Here is a 15,081-nt window from a genome sequence, read left to right as displayed (position 1 = left end):
AGTATGATACAACCTTCTAGGATGACCATTATTATACTACTTATTCAAAATTTAAAAGATTAATATACCAAGATAAAGAGAAGCTAAAAGTGTTCTGTCAGCTAACAGTTCATCGAATGTCATATACAAAACTTTAAAAATCTAGGAGTCCTGTTATGGTCACTTTAAATAAAAAACAAACAAACATGCCCTCATGTACAAAATCACTGTGGCTAAAAAGTTTTAAAGTTCTTACATAGCATGCCAGGCCTTGTTTTACGTAGCTTATAGCAACTATTTTAATCTTCTCAATGCTAACAGACAGGTCCTCTACTGAGCCCCATTCTATAGAAGAGGACTCAAAATCACAGAGAAATCAAGTCACTGTCTAAGGTTGCCCAGCTGCGACCTGTTACTAGGATTCAAACATACGCAGTCTACCCTGAGTCCTATTATAATTATTTTACTGTCACAAAGTAAGATACTTGACTAAGCTATCTGCATGTTAGATAATACAGACATATTAAACAGTTACTCAAACAACAAAAAATTCTTAAATTCATCTAAGCTTTTTGTTTGTGCTGCTGAAGATGGAACCCAAGGCCTCATGCATGCTCAGTGCCCTCTAAAGGTTTTTGTAAAATTTTTTCTTACAATATTCGACCAAGAAAGAAACAACAGAATAAAATTTCTTACAAATCAGTTATCAAATATTTCTATGGCTCTAGTTTTAAAAGTCATCTCTCCCAGACGAATACAAAACCTAGTGAGGTCATCACCAAGAATCCCATTCCAATGGAAACAAACTCCTTCACATTCACCTTTTTTTTGAGTCCGGAACATTTCCAACTGTTTCTGTTGCTGTCGTCTTAATGTGTTAACAATAGCTATTGCTAGTCTCAGTGCTTCTCTGGGGTACCCATGAGAACGTAATGCATCCACTCTTGCACAGGCTGTAGGAACATGTTCTAAAACAGAAAACCAAGGGGTAAAGTTGCCACTGTCTACAAAAGCAGATTTAACAGTAAGATGTTTCTCCCAAAATACTATTAAAAAGACATGAGAAACCATTTCTGGACTTGGATTTGAATGAAAAACTCAGCTCCTATTGCCAAGCATTCATCCGTCTCCCATTGAATCCCTCAATTCTCCACCTCCCACTCTAATAATGCTATAGAAACTAAACAAAGAAGTAAGTCATGGAAATGTCTTTCCGGTTTGGCCACTTACCATGCCAGAGGGGCCACCCGCGGGAGTCAAAGAGGGAGTTTTCAGTGTCGTCATGGTAACAGTAGTTGGTGTATAGGTCACTGCTGATAATATGCTGCAAATGGCTATCCTGCCAGTGGAGATCGCATGCCTCGATGGCTCGTGTGAACACTGTCCGATGTGGCCTGTTCGATGAATCTGTTTTTTCCACAATTCAGAAAGCCGTGTCAGCTATTGTTCACATGTGAATAAATCAGTCATACCATTCTGTGGCCAGATGTTCATGAACACACCCACACACAATGTCCTGCACCCCCTAAGCAGAAGGGCGAAGGGTGAATATTCTCACAACCTAAGTACTAAGAGGCAAGTCAGCCCAAGGAGCCACCATTCACTCACTTGCTTTATCAAACACAAACATTCTGCAGCCATTAAAGCTAAGGTTAAAGGCATCCTGCAAAAAGAACTGTCAAGTCTAGTTTCCATGCCAAATACACTCGAAAGAGGCACTCGGCACAAAAATCACATGAAAACTCACTGCTCCCCACTTCTGAGGTGCTGTGGTGGGCTGCCCCTGATGGGATCAACAGCTCTCACAAACACTATGCAAGAGATGTGACACCAGCCATGGAACCTTTCAGGAAGATGCATTCAGCCTTTAAAAATATGCATAAGGGTTGTGCTTTTGGTTATATTTTTTAACTATATTGTGCGGTTTTGCACAATTAAAACTATTATGCTTCTCGGGATATAACGATTAAATGCCACTTTATATCCCAAAGGGCATAAATGCATATATTTAACATTTCACAAAGCCACACAACATAGCTACAAAACAAACCAGCGCACTTACCTTGCCCCTACAGGCTGCCTCCTGACTCCTGGACAGGTTCCATGACTGGTGTGATGTCCCCAGCATAGTGTATGCTGGGGCATCACAAAAGAGCAGAAGGATACACTCCGAAGAGGGTTCAAGTTTCAGGACCTGACAAAGAAAAGAAATGTTTGGGGAATAAAGGATATTCTCACCTCAGCTCCTGGGATATTTCAATTCCTAAAAATCCTACCTACGCTCCCACCTCTTGGGTTCCCACTCCAAACTTACCATCTATGGTTCGCAAACCCTAGCAAGCCTCAAATGAAAATCAGGTAACAAACTATTTTTATTTATGTGTACTTAACTTAGCTCAAATATAACCCCTCACTGTCCTGAGACTCAAGTATAAGCTAAATATGGAATTTCCTTATGATAAGGTTTCATCTCCCTCTCCTTAGACCTTTAGTTGAGCACAGACAAAAGGAAAACACAAAAATGAAAGAACAACTAAGCTGAGAAGGGACTACAGCACTTCTTTAGTCTAGTCTCTCTACTCTGTTGTTAGAACTGACCAGCAAGGTAAGTAGAGTGACTTGCCAGTGTCAAACAGACAGGTGGTGGCAAAAGGATCAAAACACAGATATCCTTACTACAAATTCAGCTAATTCAGCTATTCAGAAAAGCTTCTGACAAGTCTTTACCCGAGAGATTGCTTTAGCTTGATCTAAGGTCAAGTTAGGTATCTTTAACTGAATGGCAGATATATCAAAACACATGGATGACAGATAATTAAAAAGCATAAATAATGATGCATCTGCAGTGGCCCCTACCTAGATTCACTGTTGGCATCTTTTAGTGTATATATATATATATATATATATATATATACACACACACACACACTAAAAGATTAGAGGAGTGGAAGAGTTAACTCCTACATTTAATTGCCTTTTGAATGTATTCGGGTTTTTGTTTTGTTTTCGCTGAGCAGAATAAATACGCCTGTACCCAGGATGACACTGCTTCCATAACCTCGTAATTGCTTCATTTATTTTGTTTAGCTCAAATTAGAAAAATGGAATTTAAAACTAAAAAGAGACTTTACAAGAGCAACTTAGTATTATGCATGTAATAAAAGAACAAGAGCTCTACCTGTTGACATTGCTCACAATCTGTCGTACTATTAATAAAAGCAAGCTGTAGGGGCTGATTTCATTAGGGGAAAAAACAAAACAAAATTCCAAACTGTTCACATATTTATGTGACTGTGGGAACACAGAGAAATGTAGAGGACACACACCAGGCATGTATCATTCGTAAGCTCTAGATGACCAATAAAACAAACAGTAACAGGAAAGGCTCAATTCTCATGAAATGATATTTAAATGAAAATGAAGGTTATATATAAAGTTCTGTCATAACATGACAATGCATAAGAACTGATTCTATACATATACAATGATTAAAAAGATGTACAACTGAAAATCTGATTTGATTAGGTGTCAAAATTATGGCCATTTTAAAAAAAATCTTGGGTATCTCTCTCTGGTTATTCAATTACTATAGTTAAGACTGAAAAGAGAAAACAGACTACCTAATTAACATTAAAATTGGAAATTTAGAACAGTAAAAAGTGGAAAAATCTTAGTTTTTTACCAAAACAATTAAAAATAGGACACTGGCTGTTATTCTAGCATATTTTTTAAAAGCACTCTTTCAAACTGTAGATTCTAATCTCATTGTTCATCAATTCTAACAAATGACCTCATCAGAGGATGGCCTTCTAAGCACTTCACATCCACTTTAATGTGAAAATGCACCAAATCCTGCCATGGCCTATGCCATAGGTACATTCAGTCCAGGTGCAATGGCACAGCTGCTGGGTTCTCCTGGCCACTGCTGCCTCTCCCCAGGGAAGACAGCACTGAAGGAGGCACTGCAGGTATGAGCCTCAGCCTCTTCTGACAGTCAATCAGAAGGATGTGGGCATTCCCCTGTGAGCAGGTGCTCTGGTGCCTTTAGGCAAAACAGCTATGAATACTGCCTCTGGAAACCAGCAACTCTTAGGCCAAACTATAAATGGAATGAACTATGGTATAAGGAGGCTGAATCACTTCTTACCAGTTTTCTAAGGCCTATGAAATATTCATGTTTAACCAAGAATAACAAAATAAATGGAGAGCAAAAAGTAAAGTATAAAATATTAGAGTGGCAGTCCCCCAAAAGCAGGAAGTGAAATGTAGAGAAACCTCCAAATAAGAAAATAGAAAGGGATCAAGATTGCCTGTGAGATGTTGGCATACCCTCTCCTAGCAACCAGCAGAATAAATGTTGCACAGTCAAACTCAAAAATTCTGAGTGTCTGGGGCTGGGGGAGAACTCTTTCTCAAGTCCTAAAACTTCTTTTTGATTGGACAAGTCTCTAGAGAGTAACATATATCATTTTCTTTCTTTGCAAAGGCTAAAAACACTGGAATATCTCATTTGAACTCAGCATACTGCCAAACTCTTCTTAGTAGTACTAACTACTTATAAAACCAACACACAGAGGATAGTTTTGATTCTAAATTCTTCTAATGTAAATTAACCCCATCTTGATTCTATCATGACTTTAAAGTCTTTCAAATTTTCACCAAAAAGGGCAAGGAATCATGCAAAAGTAGTGGTATGAATTAGTGAATGAAATCTGTATTTGCAGAAATTATTAGCTAGTTAAGAATCTGGTTCTGAAAACAGAAAACCCTGTAGTTGTAGCTAGAAAGAAAAATGAAGCCAAGGAAGATTTATTTTTTTTTAAATAGATGAAGAGGGACTTGAGCTGAATGAATCAATCCAATAGAGAGAGAATGGCTGAAAAGGCAAGACAGAAATAAGAGATGGAGGTTCTGAAACATCTGGGGGAATTTTGGCTGTTCCACAGATTGGAGGGCACCATTATTAGCCTTAGAAGGTGGAGAAAAGTGTAGTAGACATTCCTTAGTAAAGAAGTGTCCCCAGTCCAGGGTGGGCACAGTGGCACATGCCTGTAACCCCAGCCACTCAGCCACTCCGGAAGCGGAGGCAAGAGGATCAAGAATTCAAAGTCAGCTTCAGCAAAGACAAGGCACTAAGCAACTCCGTGAGACCCTGTCTCTAAATAAAACCCAAAATAGGGCTGGGGATGTGGCTCAGTGGTTGCAGTGCCCCTGAGTTCAATCTCCCTACACACCGCCCAAAAAGAGAAGTCTCCCAGTTCAAATGTCCAAAGCATTCCAGATCCGAGTCCGGTCATAAAATGTTTCCTCACTACTTTCTAAATCAAAAAAATTTTAACTTATTACACAGTAGGCCAAGTATGAATTGGGATAAAACACACAGCTTCTCAAGCACCTCATATTTTGTTTTACAAAGTAATCTAATACCATTCTCCTCTATAGTTTTTTAAAAATTAATGAAAATTCAAACTAAATAATTAGTGGCCCATTTAAACACATAACTAATATGTGTAACTATTACATATATCTGTACTCTGAGAATCTTTTAAAAAGCATACAGAGGTCAGGTAAAATTAAAACACACACATTCACAGTCAAAACATATTAAGTCCTTACGCTACAATAAGTTCTGAAGTGGGTAAAATAATTCCCCATATATACTTAAGTTACCATTATAAACACAAACGTACAATGAAGTAGATACAAACTGAGCAGAACATTACTGTAGACTCACCTTGGTTGGCATTTGCACCCTGAGGCAGAGCATTAGTTAAGTTGGGTAATTCACTGCCATGATTTCCATCTTCCCATGGACAGACATCAACACTGTTCCACTTTTTCAGTTGTTTTAGCCAACTCGCCTTCTGCTCCAACTTGCAGTGTGGGTTTAAAACTATACACATCCACAGAGCACCTAATTTAAGGTACAAGAAATAAATTTTTTAAAATGATAAAAATTTCCAATTCTTACATAACTGCTAAAGATAAATTTTAAATCACTTCAAGATGAATGAAAGTTTGCCATTTTTATAACTCATTTCTCCTAAAGCAAGCCACAAACATAATACAGAATTTAATGGGAGGAGAACAACAGATCCCGAGTGTGATACTAGGCTCTAAACACTGTTATAGAAGAAACATATTTCACAAATGCTAATGTAATCATCTTCCTTCTTATATGACATCTTAGGAAAAAAGTCAATAATATACAGAATGCTATGATTCAATTTATAATAGAATCTATACTTGGATGCTACAATATACCATTTCATGGTTCTACACAGAAATTTACTTTCTAAGATTATTTGTTTACAATAAAATAACAAGGGCATAAATAAATAATTTCAAATAATTTTGAACACAAATTATTTCCTAGTCTCCCTATAAGAATTTCAAACTTTATTATGTTTATCAATTAGTGTACATATATGTATATGCATATATGGATACCAACATCGATACAAACATAGACACTAATTGTGGTGTGTATATATACATAAACCATATATCACATATACCAATGGAGTACAAACAGTATGGAGTAAAAAAGCCAGTAAAATAGATCTTTTAAAACTAAAATTCATTTAAACAAGTCCTTAAACAATTAAACCAGAATCAATCTTTATACAAATGACATCACTAAATGTAGGTTTTTGTATGAAAATGTAGGTTTTTAAATACTAATCAAAATTTCGCTAACCTTTAAAAGGAAAAGCAATGAATTTAAAGGGATAACTCATGATCTACATTCTTCAAAGGCAGTTAATTCAAGCAAGTATTTTACAAATTTTAAAAGTTCAAATTTACTAATTTTAAAACAAGATGATAAGCAGTTCATTCATAATACTTTTTCTTTGTAAAGGTATGTGTGCATGTCTCTGTGTGTAATCAGTTTTGTGTTAGAAACTAAATAACAAAGACAGAAATGATCACTGTTTATGCTTTATTTGTCCAAGAGATTCTTTACATTCTTTCGTATTTAGAGCACTGAATTATCTTATCAAGTAAATTTTACCAACATAAAATTAAAAAACAGCCACAACCTAAGCCACATGTATTTATAATCCACATTTCTATATTTTTAAATGCCAATTTAAAATAAAAACATACTCAGTTAAGATGAATTATGCCCACCATCTCACCTCTGCCAACTAAATAACTCTGGACAAGATACAAAAAGCAATAATCTGAGGACTCTGAGAAGTAAACAGAAGGAAGCAGACTGGGGAAGGAAACTAAAACTTCAAGAAGTAATCCAAATGGTTGTGATTTCCCATTACTATTTTTCCCCTGGTTTTGACAAAAGATTAACTTTATTCAGGAAACTCTATAGAAGGCTCATGCAGCAAAACATTGAGAAAAACTTGATTTTCCTGGTGTAAGGACTGAAAAAAAAGGACACTCAACTCAGAAGGGAGGGAGAACCTCTTAAGTTCTGGTCACATCTGATGTGCATGAGACAGAACCAAGGCAGCACAGTCAAAGCTTTGAAAACTAACAGACATTAGTATCATCACCCAAAGGAAGATAAACAAGGTATGGTCTGAACCTACTGTGGTTGATATGCTTGCTTTAAAAAAAAAGTTTTAATCTCCATAGGATTTTAATGAAACCAGAATTCACAATACAAAATTCGAAATGACTGTGATCTAAAATTACTTGGTTTACAAAGAAATAGGAAAATGTGACCAATTCTTATGGAAAAAGGAAAAACAAAATCAACAGATGCCAAGTAAAATAAACAAGATGTCAGAATTATCAGTCACAGAATTTATAGTGATTATTAAACTCTTCCATGAGATGAAGGTAACATTCTGGAAAAAAATTATAAAAGTAATTATCAGAAATGAAATATAAACTATAAAACAGACAAACAGAAATTTTAGAAGTGAAAATATATGAAATTTTAAAATACTGAATGGAATCAATAGCACAATGAAGATGACAGAGGTAAACATTAGTGTACTTGGAGACAGAAATTATCTCCTCTGAAGAACAGAGAAAAGCACCTAGACAAAATTGAACAAAGCCTTAAGACAGGTGGGAATAGATCAAAGGGTTTATTAATGTTTATATTACTGGATTTCCAGAGGAGAAACAGAAAGCTCTGGAAGAAATAATTACTGAAAACTTCTCAAATCTGGAGATCAATATGAACTTATAGAGGCTTAATCAAACTTGGGAAGGGTAAACTCTAAGAAAACCATGCCTGAGCATACCATAATCAAGTCACACTGAAAGAAAAGACAATAGGAAAAAAAAAATCAGAAAACAGAGAAAAACAAAACACCTAATACAGAAAAACAAATCTTCAAATAATTACATATTTCTCACCGGCACTCACAGAAGACAGAATACATTGGAACACTACATTTAAAGTGCTAAAATAAACTGGTGTCAACCCAGAATTCTATAACCAGCAAAAATATCATTCAGGAATGATACTGAAATATAGGCATTCTTACATCAGGGAAAACACAGTATTTATTGCCTAAAGATCTGTTCTAGAAAAAGGTCTAAATGAAGTTCTTGAGACTACAGACAAATTATACCAGAAGGAAACAGAATTTCAGGAGCAAAAGAAGAGTAACAGAAATGATACATATCTGAATAAATACATTATTTACGCCTTTTTAAATTCTGAAAATAAATATAACTGTTGAAAGCACAAATTTAAACACTGTTTATAGAGTTTAAAATGCATGGATGTATAATACTTATAACTATAACATAAAAGAGGGAAAGTAAAGTGATCTATATAGTTGTTAGGTTCTACATTCCTCTTAATGTGGCAAAATATTTAGTCAAAGTAGACTGTTAAAACAGTATATTTGCTATAATATCATAAAAAAGAATACTAGTAGATCAAACAAAAAGAACAGAAGTTAGATTAAATCCAAATTAAATTAAAATACTTAGAAAGATTTAAATAATCTTTAAAAAGGGGGGGGGGGGCACAAAGGGAACACAGGAACCGAAAGAGGGAACAAACAGAAAATTAAAATGTGAGACCTAAATTCAGCTACATCAATAATTTTATAAAATATGAGTGGTCTAAACATATCAATTAAAAATAAGTTAAATCAGATTAAAAACCAAGAACACAACTCTGTTCTAGTATAAGAAACCCCTATGAATATAATGACAAACTGAGTATGAAAGGATGAAAAACGATATGCCACAAAAAGACTATCAAAATAAAGCTGGAGTGTCTATGTTAGTATCAAATCAAGTGGGACATTACATAATGAAAAAGTTCTCCAAAAAGATGTATAATCCTAAATTAGCATAGTACACTTATTAAGATTTCAAAATATATAAAGCTAAAACCAATGGAACTGAAATAGACAAATCTACAATTACATTTGAGACATCAACAGTCCTCTCTCAATAACTGACAAAACAAGCAGACAGAGAAAATTAGAGAATACCTGAACGATACTATCAATCAACTAAATCAACCTGATATTTATAGGACACTCCACCTAACATTAACAAAAACTTACTTTTAAAAAGCATAATTATCAAGACTGGTGGTGTTCTAGGTCATAAAACAAACTGAAAAATTTATAAGAATTGAAATTATATAAAGTACATTCTCTGATATAACAGAACTAACCTCGAAACCAGTTAACAGAGAACTCTGGAAAATCCCCCAATATGTGGAAATTAAACAATGTACTTCTACTCACAAGTCAAAGGGAGTCACAAGAGAAAGAAAAAAATATTTTGTATTTGAATGATGAGGAAAAAATGTATTAAAAATTGTAGCATATAACTAAAAATGTCTTTAGAGGGAAATTTATAGCATTAAATGCTTATTTTAGAAAAGATTAAAATCAGTAACTTAAATATCCACCTTAAAATTAAAAAAAAAAAAGAATGAGAAACTAAAACCAAAGAAAGTAGAAGGAAAGAGTATTACAAATTAATATGACCAAAAACAGGAAAAGAAAAAAAAAAAACAACTAAAAGATACTCCTTTTTAAAAGTTCAATGAAATCAACAAAATTAACCAGACTGAGAGAAGCCACGACTATCAGTATCATAAATTAAAGAGGGCAAATAACTGCAGATACTACAGGTATTACAAAATTTATGACCATAACAAAATGAAAAATTTTCCTGCAAATAATAAACTATCAAAGTTAACACAAAGAACTAATAACTTGAATGATCTCATATTTATTAAATAAATTAAATTTGCAGTTGAAAATCTCTAATAATGCAGGTCCAGAAGCCTCCTTGGAAAAGTCTTCCAAATACTTCAGAAATAACACCAATTCTACACAGTATCTTCTAGAATCCCAATAAAGAGGGACTAGTTCCCACCATATTTATAGGGCCAGTATTACCCTAATACTAAAACCAGACAAAAACTGCAAATCAATATTCTTGGTGAACACAGAAGTAAAATTCCTCAACAAGATATTAGCATCTCAAATTAAGCACTATCAAAAAACATAAAACCATAACCATACAGGGTTTGTCCCAGGAATACAAGGCTGGTTCAACATTCAAAAATCAGTGTAATTCACCACATTAACAGATTAAGGAAGAAAAACATAATCATTTCAACAAATGCAGGAAAAGCACTTGACAAAGTTCTTTATTTCTTCATGATAAATAAAAGCTATCAGCAAACAAAAGAATAGAAGCTACAGAACAAGAATAAAGGACATCTGCAAAAATTCCTACAGCTGGCATCATAATGATAAAAAATGAAATGTTTTTCCTTTAATATCAAAACAAACCCCAAGAAAAGTTGGTGAGGGGGGGTTGGCTCTTTTTAGGTATACATGACAGTAGAATTTATTTTGATATAATTATACAAACATGGAATATATCTTATTCTAGTTAGGACCCTATTTTTATGGATATACCTGATAGTGGGATTCACTATGGTGTATTCATAGAAGTACACAGGAAAATTTATTCCTAGTTTTTTGAGGAATCTCCATACTGCTTTCCACAGTGGGTGCACCAATCTGCAGTTCCACCAGCAATGTATAAGTGTTCCTTTTCTCCCACATTCTTGCCAACATTTATTGTTACTTGTATTCTTGATAACTTCCATTCTGACTGGAATGAGATGAAATCTCAGTGCAGTTTTAATTTGCATTTCTCTAATTACTAGAGAAATTGAACATCTTTTCATGTATTTATTGATCATTTGTATTTCTTCTTTTGAGAAGTGTCTTTTCAGTTCCTTTGTCCATTTACTGATTGGGTTATTTGGTTTTTTGGTGCTAAGTTTTTTGAGTTCTTTATATATCCTGGAAATTAATGCTCTATCTGAGGTGCAGGTGGCAAAGATCTTCTGTAGGTTCTCTGGTTCAACATTCTTGATTTTTTCCTCTGCTGAAAGATGCTTTTTAGTTAGATACCATCTCATTTATTGAATATTGATTTTACTCCTTGCGCTTTAGTAGAATTGTTAAGGAAGTCAGTTCCTGAACTCTGATATATTGGAGTGTTGGGCATACATTTTCTTCTAGTATGTGCTGCGTTTCTGGTCTAATTTCTAGGTCTTTGATCTACTTTTGAGTTTTGTGCAAAGTGAATGATAAGGGTTAAATTTCATTCTACTACATATGGATTTCCAGTTTTCTCAGCATCATTTGTTGAATAGGCTATCTTTTTTCCAATGTGCATTTTTGGCACCAAAAAGCCTATTCTTACCACTTCTATTCAGCATCACACCAAAAGTTCTAGCCAGGCCAATAAAGCAAGAAAAGGAGGATGAAGGCAGATTGGAAAGGATAAAATGAAGAAACCTCTGTATATAAAGACAACTACCTACAAAAAAACACCTTCTAAAACTATTAAGAAAGTTAGGAAGATCATATGATACAAATTCAGAGACAAAACAAAAACCTCCACAGATATATATGTTAAATAGGACCAACCAGAAATCAGTAATGTGCCCCCAGAAAAGTGCCATTTATATTAGCACCAAATAAAGATAAAATACTTGGTTTATAATTCTAACAAAACATGTATAAGGTCTCTGTGTTAAAAACTGTTAAACACTAATGAAAGATATCAGAGAATCTTTGTAAAAAATGAAAAGTTACTATGTTCATGAAAACCTGGTAACATTAAGATGTAAATTATTCCTAAAGTGATCTATATATTCAACACAAACTCATCAAAACCCTATTAGAAAAAACAGAACTAGAACTAGGAAAATAATTTTAAAGAAGGACAAAGCTGGACTCTGAGTAACTGAATTCAAATTTCCTATAAAGTTACAGTAATCAAAACAGTGCACTATTAGCCAAAGGAGGACACACAGATCAACGCAAAAGAATAGTGAATTTACAAAAAGACCTATGCAAATATTGTGAATTCAAGGCTCAAGGTCAATTCAATGTGAACGAGATATGACTTTTTAACAACTGGGACAATCAGATAGTCATGTTGGGAAAAATTAAAGAATCTAAATTGGTACAACATTACTTTATTTAAAAATGACCTCAAAATGGATCATTGACCTAAACTTAAAACCACAGAACTACTATAAATAAGTATTATAACCCTGGGATAGGCAAAAGTATTAGATAAAATACTGAAAGCATTATCCATAAAAGAATTGATGAAGTAGGCCTCATCAAAATTAAAAACTTTTGCTCAACAAAAGACAACAGAATGAAAGGACAAGTTACAGACTGGCAGAAAATACTTGCAAATCATACTTGTGCAAAGGGCTTTAACTGAAAAAAAAAAGGTAAAGTCTTCTTAAAACTAAGAAAATGAACAAACCAATAAAAATGGGCAAAATCCAAAATGAGCTCTCAAACCATGAAAAGACACAGAAGAACTTAAAAGCACAGAACTAAGTGGAAGAAGAGTTCCATACTATATGATTCCAACTACACAACACTGGAAGAGGCAAAATTATGGAGACAGGTCCCCCCCCCCCTTGAATCATGGTTACCATTAGGGAACAGAAAGGGATGAATAGGTAGAGCACAGATTGTTTAAGACAGTGAATTACTCAGTATGATACTATAATGGTAGACAAATGTCATTACACATTTACCCAAACCCACAGAATGCACAATATCAACAGTGTATCTAGTGAAAATTATGGATTCCTGTTAAGGGAATCTTGGACAAGATGGTGCCTGGCAGTGAGCCAAAGGGCACTGGGTACGAAAATAAGGAAGTACCCAAAAAGGTTGCTTGCCTACTAGTTCCTTGGAGACTTATGACGTGTTGACTCCAGGCTCTAGGATGGGCTATCTAATATCATGCCGCGCATGGACAGCTCATGATCCATATAGTACTATGCTGACATTCCTCTGCATGCTCTCCTGTGTGAGAGAAAGCTTTGCTATAATTGGCTGATAAGCTAGGAGCCTAGGGGGAGGAGAAAGGAAGAGGGTAGAAGAAGGGAGATAGTGACAGAACAAAAGAGGCAGGAAAACAGGGAGGATGCAATAAATCTGGTCAACTAAAGACTGGTGGTGTCTCCTTTCTCTGCGCCGGTTCCGCTGGACGGAACAGATTCCAGGTGATACTGATGATGTGTGTAGGTTCATCAATTGTCACAAATGGATCACTCTGAGATAATGGGGGTGGCCATGAATGGGGGTGGGGGGGTCTAGTATATGAGAAATCTCCATGAAAATTTTCTGTGAACCTAAAACTGCTCCAGATAACAAAATCTTTTATTTTATTTTTTTAAAGGGAAAAGAAATCTAGAAAGACACTTCACCAAAGAAGATATAAAAGATGGCAAATGGCAGACAAAAAAAAAATGCTTGACATTGTTAATCATGAGGAAAATGCAAATTAAAATCACAATGAGATAACATCACACATGTTTTCATGGCTACAATTAGGAAAAATATTTTTAATCTAATAAGAAGTACTGGAGAAGATGTGGAGCAACTGGAATGCTTATAAATTGCCATTGGGAGTGTAAATTTGTACAGTCACTCCGGGAAACAGTATATTTACTATATGACCCAGCAGTCCAACTCCTAGAGATTGCTCAAGAGACATTAAAAACATATTCACACAACACTTATATTCACACTTATACAAAAATGTTTTAGCAGTTTTAATTGTAATTGAAAGACTGAACACAAGCTGTATGTCCTTCAGTTGGTGACTGAATAAAGTGGGATACATTCATGGAAGGGAATATCCTTCTGCAGTACAAAAAACTAAAGCACTGTTAAAATACATAGTTTCTCAAATGCATAATGATAAGCAAAGGAAGTCAGAATCCAGAGGTTATGCAATATCTACATTTGTGTACACATACATACACATATCAAATACACTCTTACTTTACTATTCAACTTTTAGGATATTTTGGAAAGGACAAAGCTAAAAGAGTTGAGAAGTTGCTAGGGATTGAGAAAAGGTATCAACTAAATACAAAGGGATAACATTGGGGCATTTGGGGGGGTGACAGAACCTTCTGTCTTGACTGTGGGGGTGGTTATATGACTACATGCACTTGTCCAAACTCAGAACTGTGTATTAAAATATTTTAATGCATATATTTTGTAAAAAGTATTTATAGTATACATTTTAAATTACAGTAAGTTATACAACTTTATAAATTAACATTCATTAAAATTAAGTTTAATTTCCCATAGTCAGAATTACTATTTCTATTTAAAGATTCTTAGTACATACAAATTACATAACAAAAATAATATAAACTGGGTGGCTTAGAAACAATAAAAATTTATTCCTCCCTGTTTCTGGACTCAGGAACTCCAAGATCAAGGCAGGAGCAGATTAGTGCCTAGAAAGGTCCAGTTCCTCTCAGATAGTGCCAATCAAGTTTTTTTCATGAGGATACTAATTCCATTCATGGACCCTCATGACCTACTTACTTCCCAAAGGCATCACCTCCTAATGCTATCACACTGGGAGTTGATGGTTCAGCATACAAATGGAGATTGGGGTGGAGGGGGGGTTGTTCACAACTATTCAGACCACAGCAAGGGAAAAGTAAAATCCAAGGTTGAGGTACTTAAAAGCTAAGTATTCTTGGCAACTTAAATGATTTCTGTGACACTGAAGACACAGGAAACACATAAAATTCATTAGATTTCCATGTTTACATTGTCTAAT

The 15,081-nt window shown here is 34.6% G+C and overlaps 1 protein-coding gene across 2 annotated transcripts in view; it reads right to left on the bottom strand.

Moving 5' to 3' along the window:
* Window positions 1-15,081, bottom strand: part of Zswim6 (zinc finger SWIM-type containing 6) — a 180,808-nt gene that overhangs the window by 18,447 nt on the left and 147,280 nt on the right. For both annotated transcript variants that reach the window (XM_047555529.1, XM_047555530.1), the window contains exons 5-7: window positions 5,714-5,893; window positions 1,210-1,386; window positions 801-947 (exon numbers count right to left, since the gene is read on the bottom strand). In XM_047555529.1, coding sequence (XP_047411485.1) covers window positions 801-947; window positions 1,210-1,386; window positions 5,714-5,893 — 504 coding nt within the window. The remainder of the gene's footprint in view (window positions 1-800; window positions 948-1,209; window positions 1,387-5,713; window positions 5,894-15,081) is intronic.

The sequence above is a fragment of the Sciurus carolinensis genome, chromosome 6, assembly GCF_902686445.1.
Source record: "Sciurus carolinensis chromosome 6, mSciCar1.2, whole genome shotgun sequence".
Lineage (NCBI taxonomy): Eukaryota > Metazoa > Chordata > Mammalia > Rodentia > Sciuridae > Sciurus > Sciurus carolinensis.
This window is presented reverse-complemented; position numbering and strand designations above follow the sequence as displayed.